Source organism: Vipera ursinii (genome assembly GCF_947247035.1).
Source record: "Vipera ursinii genome assembly, chromosome: Z".
NCBI classification, from domain to species: domain Eukaryota; kingdom Metazoa; phylum Chordata; class Lepidosauria; order Squamata; family Viperidae; genus Vipera; species Vipera ursinii.
This window is the reverse complement of record NC_139517.1, coordinates 35,416,817-35,441,132: the sequence shown is the minus strand read 5'-3', so window position 1 is coordinate 35,441,132 and position 24,316 is coordinate 35,416,817. Positions and strand designations below refer to the sequence as shown.

General features: G+C 37.2%; 1 protein-coding gene across 1 annotated transcript in view; it reads left to right on the top strand.

The window, feature by feature from the left end:
• Window positions 1–455: 455 nt before the first annotated feature.
• Window positions 456–24,316, top strand: part of CAVIN1 (caveolae associated protein 1) — a 35,158-nt gene continuing 11,297 nt past the window's right edge. The window contains exon 1 of the mRNA XM_083378378.1: window positions 456–1,145. Within this exon, the coding sequence (XP_083234504.1) occupies window positions 726–1,145 (420 nt within the window). The 5' untranslated portion in view covers window positions 456–725. The remainder of the gene's footprint in view (window positions 1,146–24,316) is intronic.

Genomic DNA, 24,316 nt, shown 5'->3' with positions numbered 1-24,316 from the left:
ATTCAGTTGTATTACCAGTTGTGTATGCTGAGTGATCCAAGCTGTGTGTGTGTCCTAAACTGTCACTGAATGCCTTTAAAAGGAAATATGAAACTTTAAGCTGGCCTGGCTCAACACAGAAATTTCTGGGTTATCCCAGCTGTACTCTTCCGTGCAGCTGTTTCCCATCGAGCCACTGTTACATATTCACTGATATTCACAGAGTAGGTGGTTTTTCCATTATCAGTTTTGTACAGAATATTTGTTCCTCTCCTCCCTCTAGATTCCTGAGAAATTTTGCTAAGAAATCATTGCCCTCCCACCACCTATTAAGCAGCAGAGGCTGTTGGAGTTTAGATTTTTGCATTCCTCTGTGAGGGAGTGAGCAAACGCACAAACATTGCCTGTGCTCACATGCTAAAGCTGTTGCCTTCTCTCCAACTATTTTAATCATTGTAGAAAAAAAGGGGTGGGTCGACAAGGCATTTGGCAACAGCGTCCTTTCCTTCAGTTGAGGTGGAGTCAACCAATGGCCTCAGAGCCTGGAAAACTTTGCAGGACAGTTTTCCTGACAGCTTTGCAAGGATTGTACCATTTCAATTGAAGCATAAATCCACACGCTCAGCTCTTGGCTTCTGGCTGGTCTCCCAGAACTGAGAGATCTCTGTTTCAGCCTTCACTCCTCTGTCTTGTCACTACAGTGTCAAGCTTCTCCAGATTTTCCTAGTCAGAACTTTTAAGTGACCATGGCAGACACCACCCTCCATATCATCGAGCAGCCAACTGTATCTGAGGCTTCGGAGGAGCCAGCTGCTGAGGAACCCATTAAATCTGACCAGATCAATGGTGTTATGGTGCTTACCCTTTTGGACAAGATTATTGGGGCTGTGGATCAGATTCAGCTGACCCAGACTCAATTGGAAGAGAGACAGCAAGAAATGGATGGTGTAGTTGCCAGCATCCAGGGAGAACTGGCTAAGCTCACCAAAGCCCACACCACCACCAGCAATACAGTCAATAAGATGTTGGAGAAAGTCCGTAAAGTCAGTGTTAATGTGAAAACTGTCCGACAAAATCTGGAAAAACAAGCTGGACAAATCAAGAAGTTAGAATCCAATGAGACGGAATTGCTGAAGCGTAGGAATTTTAAAGTCATGATCTACCAGGTAAGGTGCCATTTAATCTCATCTATTTACTTTTTTATAGTTGGCCTTTATCGGTGCCAAAACAGATTATTGCCTCTTCTGTATAGGGCTTTCCAAAGCTTCTTTATTACTAAACACCATATATTGCATCTTCAAAAGTTATCCCATTTCTGAAATCTTGGAGAGAAAAAGGACTGAATGCTATACATATTTCATTGCCCAAGATTTTGCTAAGATTCCAAAATTGGCCTGCATGCCCATTTAAACCATGGAGGAATTTGATCAAAATCAGAGAGAGAAATTTAGTTGTTTTATAACATAGAAGGGAACCAACCTTTCTCATTAATAGTTACAGAATTGGAAATCTTTTTTTAAGTTTCTCAAATATTCATATTAACTTCGTTTAGGAAAGAAATCTCTATGCCTTATTGCCACTTTTCAGAGAAGTTGTGTTGCAGAGAATAACGTATAAATTGTACTTTTTGAAGATGGTAACAAGCATAAAGTTATGATTCCTGATGTAATATTATTTTGTCCTTGTCTTTATGTCCTAGAATTCTTTGCCACTTGGTGAAAAGCAGCTTTGTTCTGCATTGTAGTCTTCCCTCTACACACACACACACACACACACACACACACACACACACACACACAATTCTGTCTCATATTTCCTGGCCCGCTTTAAATTTGTTAATATCAAACAAACAAAAACATGTAATTTCAAGCCAGTCTTCCTTTCCTCTGATGGTCAAACTTTTATAGTCTGTATAAAAAAAAAGGGCATCATAAATTAAATTAAATTAAATTAATTAATTAATCATAGATTAAGTCATACTATTGAGACAACATTTTTTAAAAATTTAGCTGAGCTTCTTTTCTACCTGAGGGTGAAATATGCAAAATATAGTTGTATTTTTACTACCACAACATGCAAGGAGATTGGGTTATATCCGTTTGAGGACTCCAGCAAATGCCTGACTGATATAACCCACTGATTCATGTCTTGAACATTCTCAAGTATATCATGCCTCAAAGGCAGGAATACTCCATATTATCTATATGAACTCAATTCAACACAGTTAAAAATTATTCTTAATTGGAAATCACTGAAATAGAGTTTCAGGGCTCATCAGATAAAAAATAGAGAAAATAAAAGGAAGGAATAAAAACATTTTAAAATCTTATATAATTACAAGTATTAAAGTTTGCCTCCCCTAAAGTTATGACAAAAGTATCTTGGATTGCTATAGAACAGCCTAGTTTTGAAAAAAAGTCATACTGTGGAACATAACTTTCCAGATTTTATAGAATAGATTTGTTTGTTTGCTTGGCATATTGAATTTTGAAATAGGCATAACATACTCATTATGTTAATGAATCTGATAGTGGCTGTGCTATAACTTAGACTGCAAGTTCTTAAATCACACTGAAGTACTCCCGATGGCATTAAAGCAAATAATGTTCAGCGTTACATCTGAAATATGAGACTAATAGAAATGATAACCTGCAATATGGAAACATTCTTAGGTGGATTATTTTAAAAAATCTCTATATAAAATGCATATAAAGTGTAATTTAATATCTAAGCAAGAATTAGGAGTGTAGATTTTTTGTACTTATTTGTGCATAGACTCAATTTGAAAGTGGGACACCATGAGTTGAAGTCCTGGCTTAACCATGAAAGGCAGATGGGTGAATTTGGGCCAATCATACTCAGCCCAGCCCACCTCACAAGGTTGTTGTTTTGGAGAAAATAGAAGGTATGTTGGATATGTATGCCACCTTGAGGAATTTGTAAAAATAATAAATACAGAAAATGACCATTATTTTTGCCAATCCCACTAGCTTTTATTTATTACAATGAAGAAAATAGTGTTGTTATAAGAGTAAACGATAATAGAATGATGGCTTTTGTATGCTACAAAAAACAGTAGAACCAATGATTAAACTGTAATTATTTCAGAGTGAGTAGAGAGCTGGCAGGCTAAAGATAACTGCAGAATTAACTTTGCCACATAGATTCATCATAGCACAAGAATCACAATTGACCATATGGGTGATGGGAAAAGCTGCTGATTGATATTTTCTAGAACTTTGCTTTTTTTGCAACACAACTTTTCTCTTTATACAAAAAAGGATAGATTTCCTTTCAAAGAGGCTTTTTAAAAATATCAACCTCAGTCTTTGCTGTTGCTTTGGATGCTTCTCGCCCTGCCTGACACAGTGTGTTTTGTTTCAGAATAGCTCTGGCAGTGATTACTGTTTGGCCTGGGGATTAAGCCATGCTGCTAACATACTAATGTTCTCTGAATTGTAGATACAGTATAGGGCTTGCACCACTCTGAATATGTTCCCAACCAAAGAAGTTTGTGACCTATAACATCATTTGAACATTTAAGAGGGTGTTAGTAATATGTATATTCATGGGGCAAAGTTGAATTGCTGGCAAACCAGGGTTGATGCCTTGATTTTGGAAGAAATTGTTCTGTACCAGCCTGCTACTGGCCCTGCAGAAAAGGCAGGTACAACCCCTTTACAAACGGCAAGAGGCTGGAATTAAGCCTGCCAAATTTATTAACATAAAACAGAGCAAAACAAGACACCAACCATGAAACAGGAGCTATGAAACAGGAACTAATCAAGCGGTTGCCTTCAGCAAACCAGCCCTCCCACACATTCCCCTTTTATACAGTTCAGGGCGTGGCTTCTCTCTGCCTCCTTCCGAGGTGCCCCATTGCCTTTCTCTGTTTACTCCTGATTGACTGCCTCCTGCGTCGGGCATCCTTGAACAGGGCCAGCTGTGGGTCATCTTCATCCACGCTGTCAGGCTCACACAGCTGGGTCTCCGTCGTGACCAGGTGGGAGGGGCCTGGCTGAGGGCTCTCATCAGCAAGATCTTCAACCCCCTCAGCAAGCTCTTCAACACCCCCCTCCTCCTCTGAGTCGTCCGATCCAACTGCCGAACCCACAGGCTGACCCTGAATCACAACAGAAATATACTGTTGAACACATCAGAGGCAGTGTGTTTTTTTTAAAAAAAAGTTATTAAAACAGTTGTTTCTCTAAGTGTAATCCTGTGAATATCCTAAAGTGCACTTCTGTTATTGCTTAAAGCAAATAACACAGGAGCTCAAGTGGCTTAAGTGGTACCTGGTATTTTCAAAATAGAAGACAACTTCTATTTTACCTCCACTGAGGATTGAAATGTAGGAAAGTTAGGATTATGTATTTATTTATTTATTCTCTTCTCTTGACATAATAAGATTGCAGTCATATGTAGTTTATTTGTTTAGGGCAAAACCCATCCAAACTTGCCTATACAGGTAATCTTAGTTAATCAACTCAGTCATGAAATGAAGTGGTTGCTAAGTAAAACTGTGACTGTGCTTACAATCTTACTTCAGTTTTCCTTTTCCTCCCTGCAAAGATCATAAATGTGGGCATTGGTTGCAAAGTTACTTTTGCATCATTGTCATAATAGCGAAGGATCACTGTACAAGACAGGCACTAAATGAGGACAATCTGTGCAACATTATCTGAAGTCAGTCATAAAATGGAGCTGGACATCTATTAAACAATATTTAAGAAGGATGGCTTGATACAAAAGTACACATTTAATAGGTGTGCAGAAGAAGAAATTTAAGTCATTATATTTTTCATATAATTTTAATTTCCCCTCTCCTGTTCTTTATTCTTTTCACATTTATATAATAATCAACTAGTGTTTGCCACTCAGTAATGTTTTGAAAGAAACTTTGTTCATTACAGCTCACTGAAGAGCCATGATGAAAGCATTTGCTTTGCTAATAACAATTTGCCTGAGTTTCATAGTCTTTGTTTACAAATGTGCACTGAAATATCTGAGAATGTGTAGAGAATTTAACATTTAATATGTGGATCACTTTGTGAAAAGAGAATAAGGGTGTGGCAGTTTTTCTGGAAATGATTTTTCTAAATTAATCACATTGTGTAATTACATTTTATGAGTACCTCTGTAATTATATCCTAAGAATGATGTTTGCTTTCTTCTTTTGGTGGCCGAGAGCAATTAAGTGATGCTCCAAACTTTCCAAATACTTGTAGCATTTTTCCAGATGAATTAATATTTTTTGTTTGCATAATTCTGCATAGCATTTTTGTTTCTCTTAATTTTTATTCATTTGTAAGAGCAAATCTCTTAGCATTTTTCAAAGCAGTATTGGAACTCATTAATTTTGTTCACCATCGTCTTGCCAAATTTTTGTTTTGCACATGTATTTAAAAATAACTTACTGACACAATTTTGAAAAATAGGCAAAACATTTCTCTAAAATAAAGATGAAATATACATAGTAATGGAAAACAATTTTTCTGCAGGAATTTACAGAGGGGTCCATATCAGAGTTACCATTCAGTTCTAATGCCACTTGTTCAGCTGTGTAAATGTCAGCATCTAGCACACTCTCTTCCAGGAGAACAAAAATGGTTAAATGCAAAAAACACTGGGACTTTCCGTATTCCCTGTTTCATGATGTTCCATAAATCCACATACTGCTGCTATTGTACTATACTTTGAAATCTTTCCTTTATATCTGCCAATATTTTTATCCATCTAATCATATTACAAGAGAAGCCAGCATTAATTTTCTTATAGGTATGAAAAGCAAAATTATAAGAGAATCCATAAGAACCTAGTGCTGTCCTGAATCCAGCAAAATCCAGTGCCCAAAGGAACATCTAGTGCAGAATTATTACCTCCCCATCCCCTCTTGGATTTCCCATGTTCTGGTATTCAAAGCCAGAGTTGTAGACTTAGCCATTTTAAATAAGCCCAAACCACAAGAGGTTGTGTTAGTATGCAAGTGCACAATTATAAAGACTAGCATGAATTTACTGTAGCATAGCAGCCTTTTTATAAGAACAGTTGAATTTCCTTGAATGCTGCAGGCAGATTTTGACAAATAACCCTCTGCCCTTCAGCATAAAAAAAAACCCAGTTAAAATACACAAATCCCTATAAGGCTATGGCTGTATCTTCCCTTGGGGGGCAGCTGTGGGATTGTTCTCTTCTATTTTCAGTATCATTCATGGCCTTGATGTAAAAGTTTCCCAAGAGATGCTTAGAAAATTTAGCTCAGTGCAGCATCTCACAAAAATCATTGGCTTCTTGCAAAATATTTCCAAGGTTAGCTCCTTCCTGTAACTCTTAAAAAATGCATAATGTTGTTTCTTGGTGGTGTCTCATATAGAGTAAATTGTACTGGTGTTTATTAATAAATTGCTGCTTCTATTGCTGTTGTTTTAAAGCATTCCTGGCTGGAAAAATGGCCTTGTTGGAATGTAGTTTGCATTGTTGCAGTAGACGAGTTCCCCAGTGATTAATTAGCTCATAGGATAGAAGATGAACTAAAGCAGGGATGTCAAACTCAATTTCATTGAGGGCCGCATCAGCATTGCGGTTGCCCTCAGGGGGCCAGGTGGGTGTGGCCTGGGTGGGTGTGGCCTACTGGATGGACGTGGCTAGAGTGCGTATGGCCTACTGGGTGGGCGTGGCCAGCTCTACATCGTTCGCATCAAGGGTGCCTATGGGGGCCTGGGCAGGAGTGGGACAGATTTGAGGGTCTCTGGCAGAAGGAGGGTCTCTGGGCCAGGGCCAAAGCAGTGGGGGCCGTTCCCTCACTGTTTCCAGGATGGCTTTGCGGGCCGCATGAAACCACTTTGCGGGCCGGATCCGGCCCCCGGGCCTTGTGTTTGACATGTCTGAACTAAAGGAAGCATCTTTTCCCAATAGTGCTCAGCATAAGATAGTTAGAAGTGGTGGGGGGAACACATACAGCTACTTGTGTTGGACTAAAGGCTCTTTGAAGCAAGCAATCATCTCTTAGTTTATACAATGCCACATATGTCAATTGTGCTGTTTAAATCATAAAAACCCAATAACCAGCCATACTTGCGGATGCCACAAAACTGAATGTTGTGAAGTTGAAGGAAATTGTATTGCACACTATGGTTTGATGTTGGCAGTGAAAATACTTGATACCACAAATCATTAAAATAAACTATGGTGCAATTTACCTTTTATACATTCCCCCAGCACTGTAAATTTAGTTTCATGTAGACAGCTTTTGCTCCTGTTCTTGAAATACAGTGCATTACAGGTCACAGTTACAGTCTATATGATTTTTATGGAATAGACAGAATGAGATCATATTATTTGTCTGCTTTATATGACCATGGATCACAACAGTTCTGGATGGCTTACAAAATTATATTAAATAATGCAAAAATCAATAATATAAAAACAATACACAATCTAAGAAGCATGCATGAAAAGGCTTTTGTTCAAACAACCAAATGTCTTCAGCTGATTTGATACAAGAGTCAAATCTGTATACCGGTATTTTTTTCTGAACAAATATATAGATTTCACAGGTATTGCAGAGACATAGGCAAATAGTGTCTATTCTAAAGCAACAGAAATCTGATATCTCATCCTTCTAAATCTTAAATTGTTTTACACATGCTGCCAGCTAAAATTGATTTTTCATCCTATGTGTTAGGAATTAGGTGTGTCTCAGTGTATTCCAGTAAGTCTTTGAAAAAAGGAATAAAAACAATTACATTGTTTTAACATTAACTTCTGGATTATTCAGAACATTATTTTTCTTTATTGCTATAACACTATAGTGAGATAATGAGAATTTATTACAGTAAGATTATCTCATGGCTATATTTGTATTGCATGTGTGAGATGGAGAAATGAGAAAGCATGAAAGAAAATTGCCAGTCTTAAGAAGAATCATTTGGGAAAGCTTTGAAAATATGTAGAAAAACATGATTCAAAAACTATTACAGATTCTTTGTTACAAAAACAAACAAACTCTACCTACATTCATGTATAGTTTTCTGGAGTTTATTTACAATCTGGCATCTTTCTACAAGACAGAACAAAGTCCAAAGCAACAGACTATTCTTTTGTTGATTTTATTTCATGTTCAGGAAAGAAGAGCATGTTAAACATTTAGAATGAACAGTCTCTAGATATTTAGACTACACTTTAAGACAAGTAGGGTGGATGTTGGTGCATGTTTCCACTCTTCTGCACACAGTTTCTAAGTTAAGGATAACGTCAGGAAGGAAGAAGCTTTGAAATAAGTCAGCTGCCCTGTTTATATTAAAAGTTAAGAGGATTACATTTTGAAAATATTTTTTCACAGAGAAATCTGAGTTATTTTTAAGATATAAGTTTCAAGTATGTCATTAGTAAGCATAACCTTTGGTCTTAATTTATAAGTTAACCTAAGATTAGATTATTGACAAGGGGGGAAATGGCATGGTTTAACACATTGTTCTGAGGCTAGAGTTGTTTGGAGTCTCTTGATACATCCAATCCAGGGATAGACTTTATATTCGTCCCAGCTTCTGCCAACCTAGCAGTTCGAAAGCACGTAAAAATGCAAGTAGAAAAATAGGGACCACTACGGTGGGAAGGTAACAGCGTTCCGTGCACCTTTGGCGTCTAGTCATGCCGGCCTCATGACCACGGAGACGTCCTCGGACAAACGCTGGCTCTTCGGCTTTGAAACGGAAATGAGCACCGGCCCCTAGAGTTGAAAACGACTAGCACGCATGTGCGGGGGAACCTTTACCTTTTTAACCTTCAGTGAACCAGTCCACCATCCTCCAGTTTGTCCATCACAACCATCAATGAGCCCAGGGAGAACCCACAGAGGAGATGGAAAGTTAGTATCCTTTTCTTTAAGAAATTTTACTTTTCATATAGAAATGGATCCTCTTTAGTAATACAGTAATACAGTTTTCTGACACAAAAGCTTCCAATAGGTGACAAACTTTGATGGAACAAATTATTTTGACTGACTTATTCAATAGTATACAGACTTCTTCAGTAGGAAAATAAAATATGATAACATTTTATGTTGCTTTCTTAAATGTGGTGGATACTATCATCCCAACAAGTTCTCTGTACTGTACAGTACATAGGACTATCCAACTCCAGATTAACAATAAAAAAGAGGAAAGAGTAGATCCCTTAAAACTATTCATCAGGAGCTAGCATCTGGATAGCTAATGGAGTTATATTGTAAACCAGTTCTGCAGAACATTTTTGAAAACTCAAATTCATTGCTGCCAAAGATTGCCAGTACTGCTATTACTTTGAAAAACACAATGCTCCATGCTGTTGTCATACTGCTCTACCAAACAACTGATTGGCACATCAACTATTTATTTAATTATGATATTTATAAAGCTGCTGATTACACAAAAGCACAACTTCACAAGAGCATGATGTCACAAGAGTGTGACTGAGTAGCATAAAATAGCAAGTTTTAAAAAATCCATTATGACTCCTTTTCTTCTATGAATTGTGCAAGCCTATTGTAAACTATCAGGAATCTTTGCAAGTCAGTTGGTATGTAACAAGGACTCTGAACCTTTTTTTGCTCATGACCCTCTACTGAGCCTCATTTACCTCTTTGACATCCTGCCCCAGACATGCCTGGAAATATGACTTGGCCTCTTGAGGGGGGATATGGCTCACATTGAGAACCATTGATATATTACATTTAAAAATAAAAATAAAAAATTCAAATGGACTTCTATATATAAATTATAATTGAGGGTGATGCAGTCTTGGATTTGAAATATCTAAAAGTAGAGTGGAATTACCTAAATTCTGACTGTACAAATGATGGGACATGACTTGAACCATCACAATATCTGTGCAGGATTCCTGATCATCTGTGATGAGCAACTGTGCTTTCCAGGGAAAGAGTGGATATAGGCCACAAATACGTAAGATATGTAAAAGTAGGGAAAGACTATCATTTTGGGGAGAATTATTGTCAGATTGCTGTAAGTGCCTTTGCTTGTGCATCATCCTTGCTGCCATTGCACTGACTTGGCCTGTGACTAGTGGCTATGCTTATAGAGAAACCTTTGGCTTCATCAATACTGCCCATTGATACTCATTTTCCTCACTATAGCCCGAGATGATCCATGGTGCGCCCAGTGAAACTCTACCGGAGAGCGTGCCCCTTGACCTTTCAGAAGACAGCGAACCTTATGACCTTTCTGGAGAGATTTTGCCTTCTGGCCCTTTAGCAGAAACAGTGCCTTGGCACCAGCTGGCACAGAATGAAAATGGAGGCAGCAGCTTTGAGTCAGAGAAGGCCAAGCCATCTGCGGATCAAACTGAGCCCTTTCTTCTCGGCCTCTGAAACTTCTGCCCCTACATTTTAGCTGCTGACTGCCTCACTGAAGTCTGTAGCCCTGCCCTTTTGCTTGTAAAGCAGTTTTGGGTCAGTTCAGTGGCTTTAGCTTTTGTTACCCTTGTTGCTGTTTGCTAGTAGCTCCAAAGGAGGGAGGAGAAAAGTATAGCAGTCCACTTTTAAAAACTATGATCTTGTGCTCATTTAGTCACAGTACAATTTTCCCCAATCTTATTTTTTGTGGACATTTTGGATCCAACTAAACAGGGCCAAGATCCCTGGCAATGAATTTAGCATGTCTCAAAAGACCAGCAAATTATTCCTTATTTAATAATTCATTGTGCTTTTACTGCCCCAAAAGGAAAGAAATGTGGATAACGTTTTTCTTCCTTTTATGCCCAACTAACTTGGATGACTCTAAGCATCCTGGCTTGGCTAGTAGAGGACAGTCATGTACTACGTAATATGCCTCAGGCAAGCAGCTTGGGTTGCTTATGTTTTAATACATAGTATAGATAATGCTACACATACTCGTCTTTCACACAAAAAATAATTAAGAAATAAAATCGCTATACTTAGTTCCCCCCTTTGTTCATATTTTATCAGTGTCCTGCTGGACCTACTTATTGTCACAAGCAGCTTAGACTCGACAGATTAACTGCAGCAACTTGTGCCTTTAGCCATCCAGGGACAGTGCCTGAGAATATTTAGCAGCATTGATGCCTCAGTATCTGCCTGGTATTTGTTTCCTAACAAATAGTGGAAAAATGCATGGAGTGAATGCTGCATCACATCAAACCACTAAGACCTGGAATTTTGCTTTGTCTTTTCTTTGCTGTGATGCAGACAATCCTGTCCTGGCATAGGTCACATCTTGGCAATTTTTTTGTTTCAGGAAGAGAGGGGCAAGCATGAAAGCGGTCAGATTATATATATATATATATATATATATATATATATATATATATATATATATATATATATATATATATATATATATATATATACTCACCTTTAATCTCAACTAGGGATAAGCTGACCCTCAGATTTTTAATCAAAACATCATGAAAAATGGATAATTTGTGGATTATCTACAGTTACACTAATTCTGAAAATTAAAACATGGAAATATTTTGAGAGTTGGCTTATTTATTTATTTTATATATCATAATTATTTAGTTGCCCATCTCACAAAAATAAAAATAAAAATAATGTGCAGAGGGCATATTTTTCACAATATATTGGTTAAAAATTTGAGGATCAGCTTATTCACAGATGGGTTTATGTATAAGTATGTATAATAATCTTAATATGAGAAAAATATATTCAATTTCCCAGCACGATAGGATCTTCATTAGTTGTTTTTGTTTATTTTAGGAGCCACTCCATTCACAAGAAATAATGTTTTATACAAAGGACGCTTCTAAAAAAGTTAATTTGCATAAACACCATATGCACATACAAACACATATGTACATTCATACACACATTGATTTAGGTATTTCCAAGTTTAAGAAATATCTTGTCCCTTTAAGAATATCTTCCATGCCATACTCAGTGGTCAAGATTTGTATAACATTAACTGTGGTTTATTGAACAAAGCAGAGAAAAAGTTACTGCACCACATTAAAGAAGGCAACCTTTTCATTCCCTCAAATAATGAATAAAATATACTCAAAATCTTATACAGTTGTCAGATCTTAATTTTTAAATGATTTTTGTCATTATCTTGTGGGTCTGGGTGATTGCCTCATAGCTATTCAGTACATTGTACTAGGCCATAATTTATTTACCAAGCTATAATGAGTGTTTTCATACTTTTTGCTAAGCTTATGCTATGGTAGATAAATCGCAATGGCTAGGATTGCATTATACACCAAAGCAAATTAAATAAACCACTTTATTGCTTAGTCCAGTGTGAGCACCTGGGTAGTGTAGCTTTTCTAATGTGCAAACTTAGTCATGGTACTTTGTAAATATGATTTAAGATTTAATGTGATCTAGAACACTACATCCTTTGGCTTAGGTTGTTGTATAATGTCATGCACAATATTGGTGTTAGAGTAAAAATGACAGCAATGATAATAATCCATCAAGTACTTCTTCTGTGAAAGCTCTTGTAGACCTCCAAATCTTGCTATGGAACACATATTGCATACATATATTACATTATTTTTTCATTTTCATATAATTGCTTCTATCATCAACGTAAAATTGTTCACTTAGTGACCATTCAAAGTTATATGACTTATGACCATAGCAATAGCACTTAGACTTATATATCTCTTCATAGTACCGTACTTTGTAGCCCTCTCTAAGTGGTTTACAGAGTCAGCATTTTTTATTTTTTGCCAAGCTGAACTTCCTCACAACTACATTAGCCTCTAACTAAGATAACTTAAATAGAGCTGCTGCTAGGGATGTTTTAATTTGAAGTTGATACCCCACTAAACATGATTACATGTTTATGGCATTTTTGACAGCAATGAGTCTAGTATTTTTTACTTTGATAAACCATGTTTTGTCATGACATTCAAACACCGTCACTGATTAAAGTTCTTATTGTATTGAATTTTTAAACACAGTTAAACGCTAAACCATGTGGTTTGTGCAATTGTAGAAATAAGTGAACTTAGTCTTGTATACATTTTTATTTATGGCATTGTGTAGTCTGAGAAGCCAGTCAGTACTGGTTTATTCAATTAAAAAATGGTTAAACAAACCAAGTTGTAGCAAATTGAGCAAATGCAATCTTCAGTGCAAGCAAGTCCCTGACTCAAATCAATTTGAATGGAGACATAAAGCAAGTTATCCTCAGCAAAATGGTACCACTCTGACCTTACCAGCTTTATAATTGGCAGTTTCACTCTTTGCAGTATGGAGATCTTAATGAGGTGGAAATACTCTGTGATAGTCTACTTGATGTGAAACTTTTAAAGACTGAGACCCTTGCCTTGAACTGATATACTCCCCATTCCATGAGATAAAGGAAGTAATGCTCTTATGTATACTGTTTCAGGACAGGTCATCTTAGTAAACTGAAGATTTCCTGGACTAAAGCTACAAATTTTTATCTTTCTTATCTGTACCAGTATGTGCCTCTTCAAGCTTGGAATTCTAGCCACCCAGCCACACCCTTGCGGAAAAAGGAATGTAGACAAAATTATTTTATTTTTCTGGTTGGACATGAAAGGCCCTTTTCTGGCTCATATGTTTCAAATTCCTTCCTTAATTTTTCCCTGCACTAAATGAATATACAGGATTTCCAGAAAGAAAAGGGAGAAATTTGGAATGAAATACCTTGTTATAGCCAAGAATAAACTTCATACCAAGCTCCAGAACATCTGAATGCTTATTTAAGAAATCTTTCCTAACCTGTCTTTGCATATTCCAAACAATTTTACTATTTTGATTAAACTAATAAATGGATATATATTACTGTTGGTGAAATTTTGCCTATTTGTTTGAAGACACTTTATTAAATGTTCAGTTGAAAATTTAGTTTGACTAATCAGGGAACTAATTTTGAGTTCAATTTTGGGAATTTAAAAAGCAAGCTACCAATCAGCTTCCTTTGATTCATCTTTTCTTTTTCTTTCTCCTAATAAAGTTTAGAGAAATTGTACATTTGCATAACTCCTAGGCCAATCCCCAGATAAAAAAAAAATGAAATGATATCTCTCAAAAAGTGTTCCTGTTTTAAGATGGTATCCCTCCCAACTCTCCATAATTATAACTATTTTAGCACATAGTAAGATTAACTTTCCATATGAATGTAAGCATTTTAAACATGGTTTTCTTTTCTGCAGCCTTTGGAGAACAGGTCTCTTGTTTTCAGTAGTAATATGGAGTATAATTGTGTTTCACTCACTACTGAAAGTAAGGTAATTTTCTGAGAATGCCATTGGGCAGTTCAGTATTATATCATTGCCTTGAAGTGATAATTTGTGAAACCATCAAACAAACACAGATGTGAATGGACTCAGACGGCATCCTCAAGTTCCCATAAATATTTGGTTGACATCCATATATACTCTGTTTGCTTCCCTTCCCTGTCCCCATCCCTAGGACCCTAAATTGAGAAAGTTATTGCACATTTGGCAGCACTTTTTTTTTCTTCCCTTTAATTCTGTGAACACCAACCTAGAATCTATCTATTAATTTATTCCCTTAATTTTTTTTTCTGCTTGTGGAACATTGCTTTGGGAAAGAGAGTGAAAAGTTTATTGATAACAACAATTTAGGTTCAGCCAATAGAGGTATGCAGAGCTGGCTTCTCTTTCATATTTACAGAACTGAGGATAAACTAATTCCAAACTTGTCTCTAGAAAGGAACATGCTTTATTAGATTGATCAAAATGTGCACATATTTTCAAAAACATTGTCTGCCTTCCCCCAAAGATTAAAACATGGTAGCAGCACACAAATCTTAGTACCTGGCAAAGGCTTTATTATTTGGAGAATCAAGCATGCCTTTTCCCTTCCTGTGAAGGCTGAATTAAACTGTTGTTGTTCTGCTTTCTATGCCTCTCCACCCTCTGGTTGCATAATGCCCAGCCCTACCAGGCTAGGAACATCACTTGTCTTTGTGCCTTGCTGGCCTTTTATATACGAAGAGGAATGTTTATTATTAGTGTTGTAGCAACCAGGCAGTTGAGTGTACACATAAAGACCGCTGGATCAGTGATTCATTGCCTAGGAATGTGGACTTGGATGGAAGACACAGGGAGTGAGAAGGAGAAAAGCTGTACTGTGGAATTGACAAGTTGGGAAGGAGAGTTGTGCATCTGAGCTCTTCTGTATTGCCTCCTGCAGTTCTCATAAAGGTATAGCTGCCTTTTCTCAGCAGAAGGCCACAAAGCAGAAGGCCACAAAATAGAAATATACAAATATGTAGAAAAAACAAACAAATGAAATATCTTTCAATTTTTATATCTTTCAATTTAGGTTTCTGTCAGTACAACCTGTTCCTTTTTTTGATCTTTTAAGTGGGCTCATGAACAATTGTAAAGTTAAAATGCATTTCATTTGGTTCAGCATGATGTACAATTCTACTATTGTGCTTTCTAGGCCCAAACAATCTGTACTTTTGCTATAGTATATGGATCTTGTTATGAATTAAAAATGATTTAGATTTGCCCACAACTGTACGTAGGCATTGACACATATCTACACTACAAAGGGGTTGATGGATAAGCATAGGTTGTAGATGGTTGCAGATAGGCCGATGCACACATCTCCCAAATCTGAACTACGCGTTGCGTAGAGAAACACATGCATGCTGATTGGTGGATCCAGCTTTCTTTTGGAAGACAATTGGAAGGCAGGCACATTCAAATGACAAAATGGAGTAGCTAGAGGTTTGAAATATAAATGCAGCAGGTATACAACTGTCTCTGAACAAGTTCAATTCAATGAAGACTTTATTGTACTCCAAGGGCCCCTAGAAATAAAAGTAAAATTCTGTCCCTCCCATAGTAACCCACAGCATTTCTCTGCTGGTTATAGAAGCCTCTCTGGCAGTCATTTATTTATTGTGTTAACTGCAGAGGATAGATGGAGCTTTTTGTTTCATTCCTCTGTTGCAATTTCTTGTTGCTTAAATACAAATCCAATGTATTACTAAATGATTTTCATTGTATTTTAGCTGGGGAGTTCTGCAGCTCCTTAGTAAGAAAATCAGTAATGGCAAAAATCATCTTGTCCAGTAACTACTTGGTGTTTTACCTTTGGTTCACAGCTATCTGGAAATATTAGATATGATGCAGATCTTCCTGTCAGGTCACCCAAGGTAACAAAGAGGCCTGATTCAAACCCTATAAGGATCAGATATAAGTCTGCATATAATCCCTATTCCCCTTACAGTGCCCCTAGCCTTTAGTGACAGATATGCAGAGCAGAGGCTCATTTGCAAAGCACTCTAATAGTGATAGATGTTTCAAGCAGCAGATTGTTGTGCACAGACTTGCTCTGCTTAAATTCTGACCTCACCCTTTGCTATACAGGCCAGAATGATACTGAACAATCCAACTAGGACTTGAAACAGCAGCAAAAAATTATTTAGTAAATAACATTCACAACTGATACTAAAATCTGATCATCATAAAAAGGTCTTCCTTTACAGTATAACGAATTTATTCATTATTTCAGACTTTTGAAAGATTAGTTTACATTTCCTTGGACTTCACCTGCTTTAAGCTTTTTGTAACTTTCAGCAAAAGTTTGTGTTTCTTATTGTTCCTATAAACTTCTTAAAAACATAGTCTTCTGTGATTTTCAGCCCAAATACGCTTTTTCATGAGGCAACTGGACTTTCTTGTTTTTCTTTAAAGAAGTTTCACTTCTCATTCAAGAAGCTGCTTCAGCTCTGACTGGATAGTGGGGAATGGAAAAATTTATACTCCTGCAGACAGTTGTTCACTTGCACCCTTTTAGCAAGTTGTTAAAGCTACCTGGAGGCTACCTATGATTTTCAGGTTTCCTTCTCTCAACACAACTCCTTTACTAGCACATTTAGCACTTTACTCTTGCCTATTTTTTTATTCATCCACCACTTTTGTTCTAAAACGCTTACAGGTGTTTAAGTTGCATTAGATGTAATAAATTAATATCAGTGATAATATGTGATTTCAGAAATTAGAATAAACCAAATAGGTACATAGTTATTAATAAGTGTTCCATGGCTGATTCATAAAATGTATTGGCTTATACAAAATAGAAACACTTTCACATGAGTTGTTTATAGACAGTCCTTGATTTACAATGTAATTATCATCAATCTAATCATAATGGATAATGTCATTGACTGAATAGCTTAACAACAGCAGTCAAGGTTGCTGTTGTTAAATGAGGAATGTATGGGACCTTGTGTAACCGCAGTCCTGACAACTTCCCCATTGACTTTACTTGTGGGAAGCTGGAAGGGGATATTGGACATTGTGGACATGTAACTGTGGACATACTATGACAGCCAGAGCTACAAAACCCATTGCAAATACCATTCGTTTAGCTTATTTAATTTTGAGCAGTTGTTGAATATAACTCAAGGGCTACCTGTATATTCCTGTGACATTAATCTTTCATTTTTGCCCCCCTTTACCTATGTTTTTAAGTTAATTTTACCTAATGTCTTCTTGTTTTAATTATAGTTCCCTTGTTTGCAGGAGCATAGCCACTACACTGTTTCCTAACTTGATGCTTCCAGTTGTGTTGAATTCTAAAGAGCTGGCTTGGTGTAGTGTTTAAGGTACTGGCTTAGAAAACAGGAGACTGAGTTGTAGGCCTCCTTTAGGTATGAAAATTGGCTTGGTGACGTGGGTTCAGTCATTCACTCTTAACCCAATTCACCTCATAGGGTTGTTGTATTGGGGGGGGGGATAGGATGAAAAAGGAGTATTGATATATTTGCATCTTTAAGTTGCAGGTAAAAAAAGTCAGGATAAGTTCTAAAAAAATAGCTGGGATTCTCTTCTGATATTGATTGGGTTCCATAATTTGTGGTGTTACAGTTCCCTGCTGAAATGTGGGCCACCTGGAAGCAGAAGATCAACAAGTAAGACATGACCTACGTGCACCAATGGGGAGGGTTGGAATTCATCTCTCCTTGTACAAATGTTATGAAGCCAAGAAGAGATTGATAAGAATCAGAGCTATGCTGTCCGGATATGGCTAGCTTCCAGATATAGCTATGCAACTCTGAAGCAAGGGAAACTTTTGTTCAGGCATTAATTGTGCAGTTTCCCAGGGAAGGAAATGATTCCTGATGTTTCTGGCCAATGATGACTGGAGTCTCTAGGAGATGAAGAATTGCCCTTCCAGGTGTTGTTGTGAACAAACTGATAGACCTGCACCATGAAAGGGGTGGGGGATATCCTGATTCCAAATAGCAACTCTTTCCCACCCAACAGAGCCTAATTGTGAAGTCTGGCCTACAGTTGCAACTTTATTACTTTTACAGAAGTTTGGCCTAAGACTCAAATAGGCTCTGAAGGTCGAGACAAGAATTTCCACCCCCAAATGCAAATCTAACATATTAGCCAGAGTTGTACTATTTTAATGCCTCACCATTGGATATTTATCTATGTTTTTGTATTGCCACTTAAAAACATCTCTTGAATTGCTTGTACCTGTAGCCTTAATACAAAATTTTGAATGCAATAAGTGCTTATTAGGAATTGCTAGCAGGGAAAAAGTGAAGATACAGCAGAGCCCCATTGATGGAAGACAGCAAGCATAGTGTAGTGATTGTTGAATAAGGAATGGGAAAGGACTGAATAAGGGTTGTCTAGATTTTAGACAATCTTCAGCCACTGAAGAAATTCACTGGGTGGTTTTGGGCAAGTCACTGGTATTACAAACCTGGTACTAGATCTATAGAGTCTACAGAGCTTTGAGCCAGGAAAGAGCATTGGCTAACAAAAAAAAGTGATGAATAAAGAAGTGGAAGCTGAAGCACTTTGCATAAAATCAAAAAAGGAAGGAGAATCTAAGGATAAAAGTAGGAAAAAATAATGAAATTATAGAACCAGAAAATTTGGAATTATTTATAAGTCTGAGTTTCCTGATGTTGTGTGTAAATAGTGAATATTTTTCTTTTAGTGTCATTGTAAGCACTCTGTTAGATATGCATTTCTTCCAACATAACAGCTTTCTGCTTCTCCTCCACATCTCCTCCTATGACAGACATGTCAAACACAAGGCCCGGGGGCCAGATCCGGCCCGCGAAGTGGTTTCATGTGGCCCGCGAAGCCATCCTGGAAACAGTGAGGGAACGACCCCCACTACCATGGCCCTGGCCCAGAGACCCTCCTTCTGCCAGAGACCCTCAGATCTGTCCCACTCCTGCCCAGGCCCCCATAGGCACCCTTGATGCGAACGATGTAGAGCTGGCCACGCCCACCCAGTAGGCCATACGCAGTCTAGCCATGCCCACCCAGTAGGCCACGCCCACCCTGGCCATACCCACCCGGCCCCCTGAGGGCAACCGCAATGCTGATGCGGCCCTCAGTGAAATTGAGTTTGACACCCCTGTCCTATTAGATAGGTTAGACTGAGAGAGATTGATTACCCCAAGAAGCTTCAATGGATGTTGAACTTGGATCTCCCCAGTCCTATTCGCCCATCTCTAAGGAACCAAAGACTCAGCTTCAATTTAGACTCAGCTTCATTATAGCAGAGTTAGGATGATGGTAGGAAGTAGCTATTTGGAACAATGTAGAAAATAATCTAAATAGAATATTTTTGTGAAAATGGAATCTGGAAAAGCTTCTTTTAGGGAAAATTTGGAAGTTAGCTTTCTGTTCCTCCTCCCATTCACTGATTCTCCTCTTTCCATATTCAGTTAGTAATTCTTACAGAGAAAGGACTGGCAATAAAAGAGTATCAGTAGAAATAGGAAGGATTAAATTTTCCCCCAGTCACATCATTCCCCCCCGCCCCCTCCAAATATTTCCACAGTACCATTTACTATCACTTATAAGTTTGGGCAGCTCTTGCTAGCCAGCAAAAATATGGTAAAAAATATGAGCATTTGCCTGGAAGACAAAATTCATTTGGACAGGAAAGATTCGTTATTATCTCATTCTCTGTTTCATATGTGACTCTTGATATTCTTTGGTTGATTGGATTGTATTATCAGACAATAACATAGACCCTTAAAAAGCAGTGTTCTAACTGAAGCTACTGGCATTTCACTAATCAGTTTTAACTCTTGGTAGCTTAAGGAGTGAAATGACAAAATTACCAACATCCCATTAGGAAGAATGTGAAAACTCACTCCACCGAACAACTGTTATAGCAAAAGGGAAAGAAGGAAAGCCACACTGACGATTATTGCTTGGCAAAATTGAGATACTTAAAATGTTCCCAGAAGTCTTAATTCTTGTGATCCGTTTTTGACTTCTCTTTCCCTTCCTTCTGTCTCTCAGTCCTGTTCCCCTTAGCCTATGGGAAAGAATTTCCCCAGTAATTCCACAGCTTTCCCCATTCCCTTTCTTCAAATAGTACAGCTCCTGGGTTATAAATCTTCCTATCTTTAAGCTTCTGCCCCAATGCTCTGTATGGTAGTGGCTATTTCCAGCATGGCTTGAAAATGCCAGGCAGGATGCACTGCTATGTGCTGCTTGGGTGAAAACCAATCTCATTTCAAACATGCTCCCTTCTCATCCTCATGTCTTTTTGCACACTTTATATTTGCCTGCAGTGACAATGCTAGGCAGATCTCTGTGATTTGTGAAAAATGATTAAAGGGTTGGGTGACAGATAAAGAGTTGGGAATTTTAAAAAAATATGTAGTGGTCTACCTATATCTCAGATGCACCACTTACATTGCAGATTGAGTGCTCACATAATTGAAAGTTTCTCCATTACAAAAAACCTTGATACAAAGAAAACCTAATTAAAATCTTTTCCCCTAACTTAGCTGGTGTAAGGAGTGCTTTAGTGGAGAAATAATAATGTGAGTCCCCACGCTAGAGAAGGCTGCGTTCTACTAACAGCAAGTTATTGGGGCAGAGAGGGAACATACTTGCAGTGGGTGGGAACAAAACTTAAGGGATTGCATGAGGTCACGTCTCAAACAAAGCCATGGTTCTTTTAATCAGGATTCACTGAATTAGCCAAAACTAGGTAGTTAAACCCAAACCAACCAATGTACAATTTTTGTTGTTGCAATAACTGGGCCCAAATACTTTCAGAAAGCCTGGCCATCCCAGACATCACCTCAGGGGCACCTGAAACTACAACAACAAAAAAAATCAAAACACTGCAGAGATGTGAGTCTAATAGTTGTTTAATTTTGAGGTAAAATTTTTGGGTATTCCTTATTTCTTGCTGATGACATTAATTACCGGTACCTCTTATGAGGAAGTATAGCTTTTTAGTCTAAAATAGGGATTGGCAAACTACAATTCACAGGCCGAATTAGTCTCACTGCCTGCTTTTATATGGCCAACAAGCTAAAAATTGAGTGGGCAATTGACAGATTGCCAGGCCCTGGGCCTCAGATAGGCAGGACCTGACCCTATAGAAAACTTTTGCTGACCCCGATCAAAAACACTGTTGAAACCTGGAGCTTCTAATTACAACTAGCTAACACAAATAATAATAAAAAAAGAGGAATGAGCCATCCTATAAGAATAAATTTTACCCCATTAATTTCTCATTAGAAATTCTGATCTGTCAGATACTGTATAACTAGAAAGTGTCACACAAGAAAAACCCAATCTACTAATTTTCTCTGGTTTGCCATGCTTAGATAGCCTTCAGCAAGATTGCTTATGTCTCATTTGCAAAGAAAAAGCTGGGTTTTCTAGTAGGATATTCTGAGTGCTTAGAATTACTCTTTCAAGAATAGCTGCACTATCATCAAAGGTTCTAACTGAGGCAGCTACATTTTTAGCATGGATATATATTTCACTTGCTTTTTATGCTGTATTATTATTACTTCACTTTCCTGAGACTTTTTTCAGTTTCTTACAACTTGTGTGACACCAGTAGTTAACTAAATTTATTTGAGGGGAAAAGGTACTGGTCTTTTGTATCCAAGAGGTATAATTTTCCCATTTGCAACAAATTAATCAGGGAAACTTATCCTCACTCTTTCATTGTGATTTTCATTGATGTTCTATCATTTGCCTTTTTTCAGAATTTCCATATCTAACTATGCTGTAGCTATCTATTGCAGTTCAGTGGAAAAAAATTACACAGCTATAATACTAATTTAAATTTTTAAACATCCATTGCTTTCTAATGATGTTTAGCATTATGTTTTATTTAAATTTTCTGATTACATTTCCAGATCAACAAGTATAATTGTCCATAAAACATTAGTTTTTAAACGCTATCTTGCAGCCATATTGGAGTACTTAAAATAACTTGCATATATAGTGAATTCGTTATTGTCCCCAAAACAAGTTTACTGATGTTGATGTAAGTTTTACAAGTAACAAAAAGCACAAATCCTCCAATAATATAAAATGTCAGATGGGATTCTGCTACTGGTTTGCAGAGAAAGATCTATGACAAATGCTTCTTAGAGGTGCCTACTACTTCCAGTTTTAGGGCTCTGCCATGCACTAAGCTAAGTCAAAAGATGGTTGTTTTGCCTCTGGTTTGGCATGCTATATAAAATCTATCATAGTGATTTATAAACTATAGTTTAAGGCTTGGATCTCCAGTATGATGGCAATATATCTCACTGTGCCTATGGATTGATTTATTGACACTGCCATGCTTCATATCCAGCTGTACTTTATTTCATTTTAAAATTATTTTTATAATTTGTGTCGGGTGGTGATGGTGGGAGTTGGAGTGGGATGAGTAAGCATTTGAATATTTGTTGACTTCTGGTGACTGCTTGGTCAAGCCCCTTCAGTTTTCTTGACAAGTTTTTTTGGAAGTAGTTTGCTATTATCTGGTTTCAGAGAACAAGTGGTCTAAGGTCACACAGCTAGATTTGTGCCCACTGAAGGACTAAAACTCAGTCTCCCAGTTTCTAGCCCAATGTCTTAACCATTACATCAAACTAATCACTACACCAACCATTTTACAATATTATACTGGAAGTTGAAAACATATTTTTTAAAAATCGGTATTCCAGTTTCCAAAATATTATTCCCATTTTTGTGTATTATGTGATCCCAGTCAATGTTATGTTAGCCTAGTATAACATATGAACACAGCCTTCTCTATCACTTTCGTCATTGTTTTAACAATAGTTTCTGCATCCTGATTTCAAACCAATGCCGGGCTACACAACATCTTTCAGGCAGTCTGCAAGTATATGAAGAAATCAAAACAGTCATAATATTCCAGAGCTATGTATTAAATCCCATGTCTTTTTTAATCTTACTCACTATTTTGATTTGATTAAATAATGCTTGTCATTAGCTAAAAGGATCCCATACAGCTTACAAATACCAACATTTTATATCTCTAAAAAAGATAGGGGGGGGAAGCATAGGTTATATACCATAAGTTATAGCTTAATGCTGCATTCTTATATGCAGCATTATATGCCAGCATGGGAACAATTTCAGTAGCATGATGGTATATGTGCCCTCAGGAGAGACAAAGTGAGCTGGTATCATGCAGAGGTAACAGAACCATATTTTCTCCTGCTGTTCTGCTACTTCTTCTAGCTGTTGCTAGTTAGATAATAATTGAATCTACTAAACTTTTAGTTAGTAATCCAGTCTTTTAAAAAGAAACTTTCAGAACAGTTCTGATAACTAGTAGGTTAATTATTTCACTTTCCCCAAACAAAATGATGTCTGATCTTAAAATAGCTTTTTAAAAAATGAATTTCAAATATAGAATCCATGATGAAACTACTGAAAAAAGACTAGACAAGTTTGAGTTCTGATTATATGCTTTTTAAACCATTTTACACAATGTTAACTGACTTAACAGTGTAAGGGCATTTCATCAAATAACAGAAAGAGAGTACTGAAAAATTTGTTACATCTGGTTTGCTACCATTGCTCCAGGTGTATTAAATCTGCTGTTATTTTTAACTGACTACTTTTCTTTCCATTACTTAAGGTTTTCAAATCAGACTATGTGCATTGGGTCAGGGCAGGGAGGAGGATCGTTTGACAATCAGTACTTGAGCATGCTGGTATCAAAAAAGAGTGTTAGAGCAACATATTGCACCAAGTGAAGATCACGGCATGCGTGAGAGTGCCTGTGAATATTTTTGATGATTTATCTAGCATACTTTTGAAAGTTAATTACTTATCGAAGTCATTCTTATACCATCTTTCTCAAAGTTAGCTATCATTTATAATTTAACAAGTATTGAACTGCCCAACGTGACATACCAACCATAAGACAGAACATCAACCATGAATTGCTGCATGGTAACAACTTATTAGATGTTTCTCTTGCCTTTATAATTTTATAAGTAACTCAGGGCAAGTTACTTATTCAAAGTATATGCTGTTGTTGTATACCTGGGAAATCCCAAAGCAAAGAATAACTACT